At 39.4% G+C, this 16,627-nt stretch overlaps 1 protein-coding gene across 1 annotated transcript in view; it reads right to left on the minus strand.

Annotated features, from left to right (window-relative positions):
• Positions 1–13,486: 13,486 nt before the first annotated feature.
• The window catches only part of ATG2B (autophagy related 2B), a 43,630-nt gene continuing 40,489 nt past the window's right edge, over positions 13,487–16,627 (minus strand). The window contains 3 exon segments of the mRNA XM_086614195.1: positions 13,487–14,721; positions 15,344–15,493; positions 16,563–16,627. Of these exon segments, the coding sequence (XP_086470321.1) occupies positions 14,491–14,721; positions 15,344–15,493; positions 16,563–16,627 (446 nt within the window). The 3' untranslated portion in view covers positions 13,487–14,490.

Consider the following 16,627-nt stretch of genomic DNA (forward strand, 5'->3'; position numbering starts at 1 on the left):
CAGGGACTCAAAAGACAATTTGAAAGGATGAAAGCTACATATTTTCCTATTAAGTTGAAGAGTGATGCACATTTTACACTCAGGAGTTTTGAAACCAGCCAGGCCCAGATCCCTGGTGTCACAGACAGCACTTTTTCACTAGTGTGTTTTTCTAGTTTGCATTTGTTAAAGACAGTGAATGAACAGAACTGTCTCATTTATAACCCATGGCATGCGGACACCCAGGACTCCTCTACCTTGTATGCTTTGTCAGTGTAAATCAAAATCATCTCCTCTCAAGAGCGTGTTCATAAGTTTAGCACCTTGGGCAGTCAAATTCCTTCCTGCTGTGTATGGATGAACAGCAACCACTGAACCTGCCCATGCTCAGAGCTTGGGGCTGTTACAACTATTTTTTTCTGATATATTAACACCTCTGACTCAGGCAAGCAGAATCCAACTCCCTGCTCCGTCACAAATCTTGTCTGTAGCCTTGGCAAGACACTCATCCTCAAAACGGCTGTCACCAGGCTCCTGGACCAACCCGCTGGCAGCAGGATACCTCCTGTGCTTCAGAGCCCCCGGCACAGACACTCCCTGTGGGCTTCTGTTGCTGCTACATGATGAAGGTCCTCCCTTGGTGGAAGCCTACAGCCCCAGCACAGATCCACAGACCTGAGAGTCAGCCAAGGATGCAGCAGAGGCGAGTGGGACTGAGGAGCAATTTGTGTTGGGCGCAGCTGCATCAGGGCAGGACAGGACGAACTGGAGACTACAGCCCTGCTCTGAGCTGCAAGTGAAGACATAGGTCACCAAGTGACACGGGCTTTGTTCAGCAGGTGTCAAAAACCACTGCTGACATCTATCCCCTCCTCCCTAGCTTTCCCACAAAAGGCCACCATCGCTCTCTTCTATTTCTCCAGACCTTGAGCAGAGACCAGACTCCCATGGTCTGCCCAAGGACCAGCTTTCCCAGCCTCTGTTAGTCCCCCAGAAGCTGCGTCCCAGCCTAGTTAACCAGACACCTCAAAGGGACCCATGTCTCGCTGCCCAGGACCTTAAAAAAAAAAAAAACAAAACCAAAAACCTAGAAGACATAATTGAAGACAATTGTACAAGAATAGCAAAATTATTCTGCCTCAAAGAGCACAGCTAGAAAGCCTTTAGCAAAGAAATTCCTGGATGAAGATAATGCTTAACTCCACCCATGTGTTAGGGAATCTGCTTCTCAGAGGCTGAGGAAATGTGCTTCCCTTGCGAGGAGCTGGCTGCAGTCACGCTCAGCAGCTTTGCCAGTGCCCACTCAGTGCCAGCGGGAAGGATGCTGAGTTCGGCCCGTGTGGTCCGGGCTCTCGTGCAGGTGGCTGCTAAAGAGGCTCAGGTTGCTTCAGCTCAACCAGAAATGTCAGAGCAGAGGCTGTGAGCAAACCTAAGAAAGCCAATTAGTCTGACAGCATTTCAAAGACCGCTGCTACGGCTGTCCAAGGTGGCTTTGCCTTCATTGTTTAAAGAGTAAGGCAAGCTCTGGTGCTTGGGTAGGAGTGGGTAAGGAGAATATGGCACAGGATTTCTCCGAAGGACTGCAATGCTTTGAATTCTTACATTCTTTTATCCATGACAAAGCTGTAAGTCACTCATTGGTGTAGTAAGAAGAGCCATAACGGTATGAAAAGTTTTTATCACTGCCATATAATTATTTTATTTATAATAATACTACTGAAAAATATTACTTTATTACTGAGTTTTATTATTATTTAGCTTAAGGGAAGCTGAGGCACAGAGACATGAACTACTAAATCCTTCAAGCTCCTCAGGCCCATCATGCCTATTGAGTGAAAGACTCTGCCCTATCACTGATGTTTTGGTACCTCATAAAAGACTTAGTGAGAGTGTGCACATGCACACACACGTGCACTGAGGAAGGAACTTTTCCAACAAGCTGTCTGAAATTAGGGAGGTACGTGAAAGCATCTGACATAGCAGAGCTGCCACCCCGCTAGTTTTTCTTTTTGGCATGGCCATATGGCCAAGAAACAGCTGCTGAGCAGCCTCTTCTGGTAGAAAAGAATTACTGCTTTTCCAGGAGAATTGGGGTTCAAAGTGTTTCATTCCGACTACAGTCACGGCAACAAAGTTTTCTTCCATCACGTAAACGTGCTGCCTGTTAAAGTCTCAATGGATTTACACTCAACCAACTCGTCTGTTAAGTTGAACAACGGTGTCTTTTCATAAAATCAGGCATCTGAGACGATGAATCATCCCATTGCTTTAGACAGTTCATGACCTACAAAGTGTCACACTCCACACATCTGTGAATTTGTGTAGAATATGAAATCCCTTTTGAAGCATACGCTTAAGGAGGTCCTCTTTTACTATGAAAAACACTTCAGCTTGTGTATTACTAACTAGGATTGACTTCTGTTTAATTGTTCTGCTGAATCTAATCGTCATGCAAGATTACTCACAGTCTAGCCTTGTGGACACTTAAAAGCTTGATTTTTTAACCATGTAGAAATAATTACAGTACATAAAATGCACTAAGTTACATATGGCGTAGGTAAAGCAAGTTAAGGCCAGCTCTGTACATATTTAATGTTATTAAGTCTTTGCCAGTCTCCATACTACTCCATACTACTACTACTACTTCCGCTACTGGCAGAATCTGATGATACAATTAAATTAGTATCACAAGTGATATAAAAAGTGCACCGGTATCGTCTCACCAAGATGGTACAGCATTATTTATCCCAGCACATATGGAGATGCAGGCAGAATAGAAAGCGTTATTTCCAGATGCTATCAAGGTTTTTTCTACTAAATTAATGTTGGGAAAAAAAACACAAACAAACAAAACAAAACAAACAAAAAAAAACACACACAAAAGAAAACCACAAAGAGATCAAATCTTGCAACATTTTTGTGGAGGCCAATTCACATACTGTAACACACAGTAAATTAACACCTTTATGATGTATATCAGCTTTGACTTAGTAAACCTCACAATTAGAGATCAGTAAGATAATCAGAGTTCTGCCATTATTCAAAAAGAGAAGAAGAAAAGGAGAAAAGTTAAGAGACTTCTTGTGTTTTGTTTAGCAGAGAAGACACCTTTGAGAGTGAGTTTGATAAGCAAATATCAAACTGTATTTCCAAAAGCAGTAACAAGACAAATCTCAGTATGATAGATAGTCATAGCAAGTGCTTGTAAGCAGACTGCTTACAGGTAGGTGACTTCTCTTTAACTTCTCCCGGAAAGTGAACAAAGTGAACTGATCTTTGCTGAGGCCACAGTTTCCCATATATTTCTCTCAGGGACTGTGCTGTTTTGTCCCATCCCAGCCCGACTTCTCCACCACTCGTTGTTCTTTCTCCTTTAGATGAGTCAGGACAGCTGGGTCTGTAGCTGTGTGATGATCTGAATCAGGAAAGTGATCCAGATTAAAAACTAGCAAACCATCCAGTTTCTGTTCTAATTCACAATGTATGCACAAAACCAGGTATCCTGGCACATCTTAGGAGGCAGAGCAGGACATACGTGGAGTAGCAGCTGGAAAGAGGGGTGGAAGACAGCTCAAGTCACTCTGTGACCAAAATGTAAATGTATACAAAAAAAGACAGTATCATTTCATAGGAAATACATAAACACAAGGAGTTCTTTATCCCGGGTAAAACCATGACTCCTGGTTGTTTATCAGAGATTATATTTTTCTGGAGATAACTGTTTTGTCAGTTGTATTTCAATACCTCATTAAGAGTATTTCAATACCTCATTAAGATTATTAACAGTTTTTTTGCAGGTTATAGACATGGAGAACAACATTTGATTCTAGCAGAACAGTACCCCAACAAAAACATCAGATTTGTCAAAAAAACCCCACCATTCATTCAATTCCTGGGTAAGAGTGAACTACAGCATTTTACAAATTTAGAACTGAAAAACATCCAAAGAAAGCACAAACTTGCTGTAATATTGTCTTTTTAGGGTAGGCATTTCAGAGCAGGACTTAACTTTGACAGCATGGCCACACCATGGGGTCTTTGGGAGGACTGAAAGCTGATAAGCAGAAGAAATATTTCTTCATCTCATTTCCACCATCGTCCCTTCCTGACTGAGTCTCCTCTGCAGGGAACTGAATTTACTAAGGGAAATCATGTCCTGAACTGTCCAAATGGCACCCAGGCTTTTTAGCAGCATCACACCTTATGAGTGGGAATCATTCAGGTAAAATGTATCATGTCGATGCATTCCATTAATGGACAGAATAATGTCTCCTAAAGTTAACATGGTCCTATACTGTCATGATTCGAGTTATTTGACTCAAAATTGAAAAATACAATTTTTCGATTTCAAATATTCTTAATGCAGTTTTCAGAGTCTCTTCATTCTATACAATGCATATTACTATTTTTAACACTGCAATACAAAGCAATTACCACTATTCTTTGAGAGGTCATGTAGATATATATGAGTTTTCTAAATAAGCCTTTAAACATTTTTGTCTGTTAAAAGAGGACTTAATGTATTTTCAGCAGTTAGTGTGGCCTTGGTTATATTAAGATGCATCACTTCAGTCGTGGATGGCTTGGAAAACAGCACTACTTGATTTGCTGTGACTTTCCCTGGTCTCTGTGAATAACTATGGCTAATACTAAGACACTTAATTTTCCTCTGTAGCAGCCACTTTCTTGTTAGTAATTCCTGTCAGTATGATCAGTTTCTTCTGAAGGCTTAACCCCAGCTTTTCATTATAAACAAATAGAAACTTCTCTGCTGAAAATGAGAAAACTTGAGGAAATCATTGCTAAGCCTGACCTTATAAAACGTTTCCACTAACAGTTGCAGAACGTGCAGTGCCTATTGCTCTTTCACATATATCTCGATTTCCTGGACTATTACTGTAATAGCTACAACTACAGTTCACGTCGGGATGTAAATTTGCCCAGCTACAAGTACATATGATAACACCTAAAGCTGCCCTTACTATCAACCACAGATCTCAATGGTGGACACACCTTCTGTGTCCTGTGCTTACGTGCTGTTCCCTACACAGATATAGCTTCTGTTTCACAATTGATACACGAGATGAAGTTTGATTTATAGGAGACAATATTAGTTGCCAAGTTTTTACGTAAACAAGAGCTATTCTGAAAATACATTTCAAACATTTTTGCATCATAGTGACAGCTGATATTTCTGGAAACTGTAAAGAAATTCAGGATTTTGAAATGTCTGAGGAACATAAATTCTTGCTGCTTGGAACCTAACGAAGTGGACTCGATCTTAAACAGAAAAGTGATCTGAAGGAGGAAACAGCTTTCAGCAAAGCAAACAGACTCAGTCATGTGGAAGTTCCCCTGGAGACTAACAAAACTCTGTCAAAACGCTCCCAGTTCTTTGCCTTATTCTAAGCAGGTCCTTCAATTTTCATACAGTAAAGAATTTGAAGAAGTCTTCTCTTTCAGTTCTCCTCAAACTCTCGCTCTACCCGTGTTATAAATAGACAGGGAAAGTTTCATTTTTTCAGTTCCACTATAGGCTCCTAGAGCTTTTTTTCAGCAGCTGAGAATGCAGGAGAAAGTAGGAGTGGTAAACACAGCAGGGCCACCCCCTGCCTGGCTGGCACTCACCTCACGGCACCCACCTCACAGGGACCGCTGTGAGAAAGCGGAGTCTCAGCATCACAGTGCATCCCAGCAGGCAAAGCCCAGGGGGTTCATTTTCCTATGCAATACAGCAGCCATACAAAACCCAGGAGGAGAATAGATATTTTTTTTTTTTTCAAACAAGAATAGGACAAAACCAGGAGAAAATGTTTCTTCAACTGGGATTTTACAGGAAAACCAAGGCGTACTAAGCTGCTGTTTTGCTTAGCTTTCTCCGACAGTTTAGACCTCCTCTGACTTGTATCACAAATCGGCTGAAACGCTATCTCCTTAGAAAAAGGAAAGGGGATGATACTAGTATGTTACAGATCGGGAGGAAGCCATACGCTCATCAGTCCCTGCCCTCGATGATCCTGGCCCGGGGCTCGCTGCAGGGAGCGACCAGGGCTGGCTCCCCGGAACACAAGGGAAGCTCAGAAAGGCCCCATTTTCCTACCAACAGAGAGAGACACCGTCTCTGTTTTGGAAACAAAACATCTCCCTCCTTCCTCAGGAGGGCTGGATGCTTACACCCATAGCTTCGTCCTCAGCTCTAAAATCTCTCTTCAGGCAGATGAACTCACTTTTCTGTCCTTTCCCCATATTAACTTTGCTGCAGAGATGAGTTTTGTGAAAGCAACAGATATTAAGAGCTACTACTCATCAACACAAAGAGGGCTCTTGTGGACCTGTTTGGATATTTAGTCCTAAAACTAAATGTTTGATTCCTCCCTCCTCCTTCAGAATTCCTCTCTCCTTTAATATTACTCAGAAAATCTACATTTCCTTTCTTCCATTTGCATGGTAAGTTTAAATTCAAGTGACTGCCCCCGGGGTAGCAATATTGATCAAGCAATTCAGACACAAGAGCACTTACCAGCAAAGCTCAGGGGTGACAGAAACAAAAGCACTGCTCATCTTTATTCATCATCCTTAATGGCCTTTTCTGCATCTTCACAAAAATCTGTTAAAAGCTATTCTTGGGGCTTCACGCTTAATAGGAAGCAGCATCAGTAAAATTCAGGCCGAGGACAACAAGGAAAGATGGTTATGATGAAAATTGCATTTGAAAACCTTCTCTCTCAACGTCAGTGTGGATCTCTGCATTAAATGATATGAGAGGCTTAGGGCAATGATGTTGAGGCATTAATGGTTAATGCAGTGGGACGCACTCCTTTGTAATTGCTGCCTGTCATTTCTGCAGCGTCCATGGGATATTGCGAAGAGACAGGGCCCAGTTCACAATCCCATGTCAATAGATCTTCTCAAACTTGGAGGTTTTTGGGATTTTTTTGGGTTTTTTTTGTTTGTTTGTTTTTTAACGAATTGTCAAACTCCATTGTATTAACAAAGAATTTACTTGGAGGGTCATTACCTCTGGTCTGAAAAAGAAAAAAGGGGCTACATGGTATTAAGTTACAGCTCTTGAGAAAGAAGAATAACAAAAATAGAAAGATGTGCCCTGGGACAATACATTTGTCTAGTGTGAACGAAATTCAGCTATCAAGTAAGAGGGTTTGCCTCCAATGGAATTGATAAAAAATTGCTGCTCCCTTATTGATATCTGCTGATTTTGGCTTGTTGACAGTTCTGAGGAAAGTAAGCACTCGGGCAGAAGTGACACAGAAAAGAACAAAAGGAGCAAACACCATTACAGCAAAGTACTAAACAGCTCTGAAAGGCCACAAGAAAACAGAACTCAAGAGCATCATTGAAAGCCTCATGCTTAAAATAAATACCTTCAGTGCTCTAGAAGACACTTCTGGCACTGAGTGCACGGGACAGGCCATAATGGCAGTGAAGCGTTTATTGTGTTAAATATTTCCAGGAACCATTTCAGGTCTGTTAAACATTACTAAAGAGATAAATGATACCAGGAACTGTATTTCCTGAAAAAAAAAGTATCTGTATAAAGAACCTGTTTATACAACTGAGCACTACTGTTTCCATCCTCTCACGTCATATTTTGCTTTTCTATTACCTTTCCATCTACAGTACCAAGTGTTTGCACACGTCTGTCACACAAACATACACCCACGTGTATCTATGTACCTACCACTGCCAGGTCTATGCACTGTCTGGCTTTCCATCAGCTGCAATGGATCCAGATCTGTAAAATACTGATCATAATAAAACAAACACCTAGCAATACCCATGCTGTGGTCTTATTAACTCTCCCTCAGCACACCCTGTGGTATTTCTTCTTTTACGGTTCAGCACGCCATGGCTGCACCATTTCCAGTCTCTTGACCTGCCCCTTGGCCAAGAACTGCAAGTGTTAACAATGAATAGCACGGTGCTGTCAAACACCCTCAAACTCACAACGCCTTTCAAACAGCCATAAGCCTGCCTCAGACTGTGGTGTACACACAGTAGGAAGCGTTTTCAAACTGAACGGACAGAAGAGGTGAAAGGAAGAAAGGAACGAAGCGTTGTGAGATTCATGGAATTGTTGGAACCACCAGCTCATCTTTCGTACCAAACAACTACCAAGTGTTAAGGTCTAACAGTGAAAGTTAAAGCTTTCCTACTGAGACAGCCGAGAGCTGCCGAGTAGCGTTACTCATTTTACCTTTGTGCCCATGAGCCATAACAGACCGAGCCCCATTTTACTGAGCTCTATGCTGAGGCACAGGTAGTCCATATCCTCCAAACAAAAGTAACTTTTCTTCCTGCTCACACAGGCATTCATCTCTTCGCCTCCCTGGAGACTTCCACTCCTGGCCTGCAAGGGCCAAATGTGACACTCATGCTCCTACTGCAGAATGAAATCAATAGCAGAGCAAATAATTAGATACATGAATGAGAGCCTGGGAACAGGATTACACTACATATAACCATCTCACAAATCCTCATGACAGACATCTATGGAGCTTGAACTGTTTCCTTGCCTGTGGGGCTGTAAATGCTTTCTTGTTGCCCTTTGGTAAATTCTGCTTTCATCTAATCACTTCAGAACAAAAAGCTTCGAAACCACAGTTTATCTGCCACAAAAAGGTAGGTTTATGCAGTCTTTTACAATCTATAATACCAGATGGCTTAAAACAATATTTGCTAGAAAGACTAATTTGTGGGGTGGGTGGAAAAAAAAAATCACTTAATATCACATTTTAAAGGTTATTAACAAAAATCACTAAAGCAGAAAAATAAAAAAAGAGGAACACGTCAGCCTGAGTCATCTGCAATTGGGAACACAGTTTAAGGACATCAGCTAAAGTTGCTCTGGCTTGGTGTGTCATACTGGTGGCTTCCCATAAATTCTCAGTTAGCTGGAGCATCCCAGGTTGTGAAGTCTTAGTCTCCTCTGCTCTTGGGACTAACCTGGAGACAGCAGGAGTATCCTTCGTACACCTCAGTATCATGAAAAGAAATACATCTTCTTCGACACTTTCCCTGGGTCGCGATTCCAGCTTGTGGCAACCTGTATCATGTCCCTAGGGCTCATCTGAGCAAAACGAAGCCTCCTGTTCTGGCCATCCAGGCACAAGTTTTGTAGATACAAGTCTGAATTATGGAAGACTTAAAATTCAGAGAGCCACAAACACTTACTAGTAGTTTTTATATAATTGTTTTCTTACAAGTGACAGATGAGCCTCAAAAATCCAGGGAAGCACAGACTGCAAATCAGAGGAGTTTGCAACTTTATCACTTTTGATCTACAAAAGAAAGCACTTGGTGCAAGTGAAATAAATTCCTCTAATTTTTCATACTTCTTGGGATGATCAGTGACTAATTCCAAGCTGTTCCTTATTTATCCTCTCTGGTCCATATTTCCCCTCAGCACAGAATTTGTTCAAATATCCTTGATCACTTTTATGAGCAACATTTAGAAAAGCTGAGAAGAAATTTGTCAGCCGTGCTCACAAATGAAAAAATCCCTTTCTCCTTATACAGAACTTCTTTAAATAAAGAAAAAAAATTAAGAGGCTTTAAATAGGAATACTGAAATTGAAAGTCAATTCACATGAGGTCTCGCTTAAAAACAGGGGCAGGAGGAGTTGCACAGGGCGAGAGTCAGCTTCCTTCTTAATTGAAGGGCTACTGTTTGACAGAATAGTTATCCAGGCATTATATAGTGACTTTTTTTTTTTTTTTCTAAGCTATAAGAACATTGCAAAACACAGAGGAAAATTATTTACAGCTGTCATGTGTCTCATCATTCAGGGATATGGCACTGCCACCAGTACTTAATACTACCTGAAATTCAGCATTCTAAGATCTTTTCAGAGGCATGTAACTCAAGGCCTGTGAAGCTGGCATCATACAAGCATCCTGAAAGGAATTATTTTGCATTCTTCACAGGGTTTTGAAGCTAATGAAGCTTTAAAATTCACTGAGTATGGAGGCAAGAAATACCTACTCAGTAACTAAATGGGGCAATGGCCCTATGGGAGACACAGTATGTGTCTGCGATGATACAGTTAAAGAGAACTTCGTTGATGCAGAACAAAGGTGGGTTAAAGTCACATCAGCAAGGTTAATTTATTTCCCAGCTTTTGAACTCTATGCAAAGCTTTTTTTTTTTTTTTTCTTCAGTATAAAGCTTTGTTTAATTTCTGTTATTCTGGGAGACTGTTTTCTGTATTAGTTATATCCATAGGTAGAGAAAACAAACTCAAGGAACAAATTAAGATATTTATTTATGTATTGTTACAAATTTGTGGGGTTTTTTTCCATTAAACATATTTAACAGGACAACCTATTCGCACTCAGGCCTTTCAGCATTTTGATAAGCTAAAATATACACTTTTGATGCCATATAAATTATGGTCAAAAGTAATTCTCAAAGACGTACTGAGGGGACAAGAACTTTAAGCAAAATAACTCAAGCTGAAATAGAAACCACTGTTGAAGGGAATTGACTATTTCATGAGATTATATTCTTTACACTAGCAAATTATATACAAACAATGCCATGAAACTACTATTAAATGCAAAAATGTAAAAAAATATACACAAACATATAAACAAAATGCTGTGCTTCTGTCTGAGCTACCTATAGGAAATCCAGTACAAATGCACAATTTATATTTATGTACTTAATTTGTAGTATCTAGTTTTTTAATTGTAAACAAGATTCGGCATGTAGAGCAACTTAAAACAGTTGTCAGAAGCTTAAATCACAAGGCCTGGAGGCTGAGAGAACTATGCACATTAGGGATCCAAACTGACTTAAATACCCACACCTTTTCTGACAATGCTTATATTGCTGCGAGACTCAGGATATTTAAAAGCTTTAGAAGCATAGAACTACTCTAAACAAATCCTTGGAGTTCACCGTTTTACAAAACGCACACACTTCAATATTTAAAGTAAAATCAGTATCACATTTGCAGGTATATGGATCATGTTCAGTAAGTGTCTTGTTCATAACCATTTAACAGCTTTTTGGTTTATTAAGAAACCTTTCTTGGCAACTCAGTTAAGCAACTGTAAACGAAAGCAAGCGATGGATGTTCAACCACTCAATGAGAAAATAAAACCAGCCACACCCCTTAAGCACTTAGGAACTCACTGGTGACGGACCTAACGCTTATCATTAGGTAAGTACGCACAGCGTACCCTGCGTTGCTAAAAAGCTGCGGTATTTGGGAACCATCAACTGACACTGGAAATAAAAATAGAAGCTGCCTTTGCGTGGATGTGATTGATGATTTGCTGCTCTCGGTCACCGCAAAGGTCCTTACGAAGCATGGTTTTGCTTTGTTTTGTTCTTTCAAAAGATGGCTGTCTTTTTTTCAGGTACTTCCCAGGCACTCGTCATTGTGTTATCTGAAGTGCCAGGGTGCTTAAGAAAACCCAGGATGACAGTCCTGTCTATGAGGACAGCGTCGGACGAAGTAGCAGTAGCAGCAGCAGTGTCAGTCAGTCAGTCCAACATTAGAGAATTTGCACATTAGCGCGGACTGTGCCAGTTCACACCCACCACAAACGTGAAAAGCGCCAGTATCCACAGCAACTGATTTCAGGGGGAAATTCAAGTACAACACTTTTGCAGATCCCCTCGTGCTAACAGAGAACGCAGCCACAGGCTTCCATTTCCAGGAAATATGTCCAGAGTCAAAACTCATTTTGTGTACTTTAAGTGCCCGAAAACTCTTACAGTACTAAGCAGAGCATTTTCTGAATCCCTTCTCATACATGATATATACTTTTTGATTTAAAACACAAGCTGCTCCATACAAGACACATTTTGAAAACAAGGTTCTAATGCAAAGACTAGTTTGGTGAGTTTCGTGTTTTGTTGGTTGTTTTTTAAATATTTCAAACACTGTAAAATCACGTTACAACTGAAAAAACAATGCAGAATATACATCCCAAAATCAAGAAACTGCTTGTAAAAATAAAATGTTGAAAAAAAAATAGTTTCATTGAAAGGGCTCAGTAAAGTGCAAGCAGCAAATGCAAGGGTTTACTCAGTGAAAAGTGAAGTTTAATACATTTGTAGATTCTGTATTGCTGACAATGAGGGACCCTCTATAAAAGTTTTACCTTGACGGCATGCCCTCATATAAAATATATTCTAACTGCATCGCAGTACAATCAGATCATGACAGAATCGAAAATGAACAGGGAAACGTCACTGCTCCTTTTCAGCAATGTCAAAAAGGAAGAAAATATGTAGATTTATACTGTTGAAGTATACTCCAATTAACTAGACTAACGAGACCAGCTGAAATCACGTAGGGTGTTGACTGCAAATGAAAATGATGCATTGTTACTTACTTGCATCGAGTCACGGCACTTCTTGAGAAGGCATTCACAGGAGGTGTCATGTTGCAAACACGGAACTCATTCCTGTGCAAAATGACCCAGCTTTGAGCTCACTGAAGCAGAGCTCTCTAATTACTGGACAGGAGTATGAACTGCAGCAAGTATTTTTACATCAGCAAGTATTTCATGTCATTAAATCTGCAGGTATTTCTCCTCTCAAAAGCATCTCCTGCTTACAGCAAGTCATTTAACTGTAATAACCAGGTCTTCAAAGCATATCACAACTTAGATGATTCCACTGAATGAAAACAAAACTTTGTAATATCACCTATCACCCAATGCAAGAATTTGTTTGTAACTGGAGTTTTGTTTTATGAAAAATAAAAAAGCAGACGGCAGAAGTCTTCCCAGTGGAGGTGACATTTTCAAATTATTCACCTTCCAGCCAGATTCTTTGGTGCTCAGGAATAGCTAGTATAATACCAGGATGAACCAGCAGTAACTGTTTTCCTTCATACACTCCTATTTTTGCTAGTGGTGGGTATTAAATAAAAGAGAGGGAAACTACTTTCTCATCACCCTTAGAGACTGAAGTCTGATCAAAAGCATCTGATGTCTCTCTTGCAGTGGAGATTTTCCACACGGCATATTTGCAGGATTTCTGCTTATGACAAACACAGGACTATGACAAACTTACACTCTGGCTAGCCATCCAAGGCATTAAGTTGTTGAAATTTAAAATGAGTATTTTTCTATCCAGAACAGTCTTCGCTTTTTATCCTCCAGTTTTTGCTAACACAAGGAAAAAAAGTTTATTCCTGCACAGCTAGTGCCAAGCCTTTTAACAGCCCAGAAATGGTGCTATGTCAGTTGTTTAATAAAGCTCTGTGGAGACCCTGGCCACCTACCAAACTGTAAATAATGTCAGTACCAACTCTGACTTTTGAAGTTTTGTTGTTTGGGGTTTTTTTTGGCTTTTTTTTCCTTTTTTTTTTTTTTAAAATCCTCACCCCATCCCCAGTTCAAATTAAATGACCCCAAATACTCATTGTCAAATAACTGACGACGCACAATTTAAATTGAAAATATCTGGAGACAGCAGCAACTTTGCAACAATATGAACTGTAAATAATAAAGTGGATTATTAAAATAAAGTCTGTATAGAATTTTTACTATGAAATTATGAAACAATTTGGTTTTACTTAAGATATCTCATTCTTACACAGAATTGTTGGCCACAATATTCAACTGTTTTGCTGAAGAATAGTTATTTTTAGCATGGTAATTAGTGTAACAGAAGACAAGTGTTCTTACATATAATGAGTAGTTTAAACAAATTTAAGACACTTTTCTGTAGGATCATCATCAAATGATGCTCTTTTCAATAATTTGTGTAAGCTTCTAAACCACATAAAGGATAATGCACATTACATTTTATTCACACTATAAAAAAAGCACAATATACAGGCCATATCTTTTAAAGTGCAACACAACAGAACATTTCTGCAACATTCAGGTTCTTCAAGGACCCACAAAAGTAGGTATTTAATATTAGGAACAAATCCTGTTCGTAGGTGTATCAACACTGAATCTAAATTCTGAATGGTTATCAAGCTTGCCTTGCTATAAGTGCCACGCTAAAAGCGATGCTTTTATGACCACCTAAACGATATTATCTTATCTGCTTCCATATTACAGCCTTCATGCTCATGTCCAAATGAAAGCTTTTATCCTTTAGTCAGTGAAGGGCATCTGCAGAGCCCTTTATTGAAGGCAGTTCTTTGACTATGCTCAGAAAACATCTTTAAAGTATCCTTAGTTTCACCATACAGGCTACTGCTTCAGATGTTACATCTACCAAGAAAAATATGGTAAACGGAATAGAGCAAGCATGTCTCTGAGTTGGCAGCGCGTGCTTCGCTATGTTTGGCACCATCTATCAAACGACTGGTAACACACAGCATAAGCAAGTACCAATTTGCTTTTCACATCATAAATATTTTTGGTTGGATGTTTTCCTAATCATAGTTGAAAACCTCATTTGTTCCTGAGATGAGCATGACAAAACAAAGGGAGCTCCATCAAAAGCTGCCAATGGGACAATCTTCTGCATATCCAGCCTTGCTACCTGCCTGCTGAGCCAGATTTATAATCTCAATCCTCCCCAAGGCGCCACTTCTGAGACTCTTCTTGACGTACATCTGGCCTGATCTGGTTTCTCATTCCACCTAGAACGTTTGAGGTTGCCTCTGTCGCAACAATGAAAGGTTTCACCACAGTTGGTGGAATTTGGCGGAGGACTCCTCCAACTGCTCCAGTTACTCCTCTGTTTTCATGCTCACGAGCAGCAGTCTCATAGATGGTTTGGGCTGTGTCCGTAATCCCCTTCCAGAAATTAACAGAAATTAGTTACACTGAAACGGAAAAGCAATTCTCCTAATTTTAAGGAAAACTTAAACTGCTTAGTGTTTGTCTTCTCTGTGATTTGTATTATAACTGTAGTACAACTAGACTGACACAAATATGACTTAGTTCTTCTAATGAGGCTTAAAATAACACTACTATGAACTTAGAGATGAAAATATTCTGATTTTTAATACATTGTCATGGTAAAGAGAGCTTTCACTTGTTTTAAATCCAGTATTACGCTTAAACTCTTAATCTCAGAATTAACAGTAACGAGGAGGGGTGGGGGGTGGAGGTGGGAACATAAAGACGGAGGCAGGAAATCAGGTTTACCTGTTTCAGAATAATTATAAACCCTCACAACTGTAGAATAGTGAAGTCCTATTCACACTTCTCTGCATAAAATCTTAGTTCATTAACTGCTTCTCTGATTTTCCCAAGCAAGGTTTCTGTTGGGTTAAGATTACTGATGAAGACAATCCTGTTCAAAACTTAATTCCTCGTCTTCATCTGGTCAGCTTAAACTAACATCTGATATTTTATTTGTTGTCTTAGGAAATAATTTTTAAGTTTGGTTAAGGACAACTACTTTTGCACTTACCTCTTTTACTACACTATATGCTTTGGCTACACCTTCTCGTAGGTCTACTGGCTGATGAGCTAAACGATGGCGAGGGAATCGTCTGTTCTTGTTTGCTTCAATAAAAGTAGGCCCTGGCGATACCATGTCGTATGCAGTTTCTGCAGCTGCCTGAAGATGAAGAGCGAATGCAAAATATACAGTAAGTCTTAACAGTATCTGATCACAAATTTAAACTATTAACAGGGTCACATAATTGAAATAAAAGAATTCTAATTCCACAACTAATATTAATTTACATCAGATTAATGTTTTCTACAAGAAAAATTCTGGAATGGGTGCAGCTGTAACTACACATTAAATTCCATGATGAAGGAATGAATGTTGTAGGTTTTAGTTGTTTTTCGCCGCCTCCCCCCCCCCAACTGCCATTCCTTCAAAAGTATCCTCTAATCTGTACCAAATGCTTAAGATAGGAACTGAAACGTTTGATCAACGGTATGGTTTTCTTACAAACACACAAGCATACACGTAATTCCACTAACGTGAATAATACCATTATTTTTTACTATATAAGTTCAAGCTTAGGCACATACACAATTTTTTAAAAATTAGGTGGTAAAAGTGTATTTTTATTATTTATTTCACATTAAGGAATATAAATTTATTAATGCTTTAATCCAAGATTACTTTAAATTCAGAAAACTTTATAGACTTTGTATATATCGACACAATTAATATTAGTTTTGAGGCATCCTTTTTTGTTTGGTTGATTTGAGTTTGTAGTTTTGGGTTGGTTTGTTTTGTTTTTTTAAATGAGTAGAGATAAACTGGCATTTTATTGGCATTTTTAAAAAGTTAAGAATTTATTACTGGAAAATACACACGTGAAGAACTCGTCTTTCTCAGTATCAGTGACTTTTTAGTGCAGCTGAATATTTTAGTATTAAAACTGTACATTGTAATACATTAAAGACCTTAAGAAACATGTAACAGCTTGAGCGTTCAGCAATATTTTAACACAATTTCTAACTATTGTGTTTGATAAGATAGTTCTCACCCCACAGACTGCTGCAAAACTTTGCCCAGTATCCACTTTCCTATTTATACAGCTGCCTTTTTTTTTTTTAAGACATGCTCCTAACCTTAAATATACAGAATTAAGACATTAGCTTACTACAGAGCACTTACTAGCGACACTTCTCATTTTGTGCCTAACTCCAGAAGTAATGCACTATACCTGTATAGTCTGAACCATTCTGTTTGTGAGCTCCAGTGCTGCCATTGCAGTGGAAGTACCAAAGA

Source organism: Tauraco erythrolophus, chromosome 6, assembly GCF_009769465.1.
Source record: "Tauraco erythrolophus isolate bTauEry1 chromosome 6, bTauEry1.pri, whole genome shotgun sequence".
In the NCBI taxonomy this organism is placed as follows: Eukaryota; Metazoa; Chordata; class Aves; order Musophagiformes; family Musophagidae; genus Tauraco; species Tauraco erythrolophus.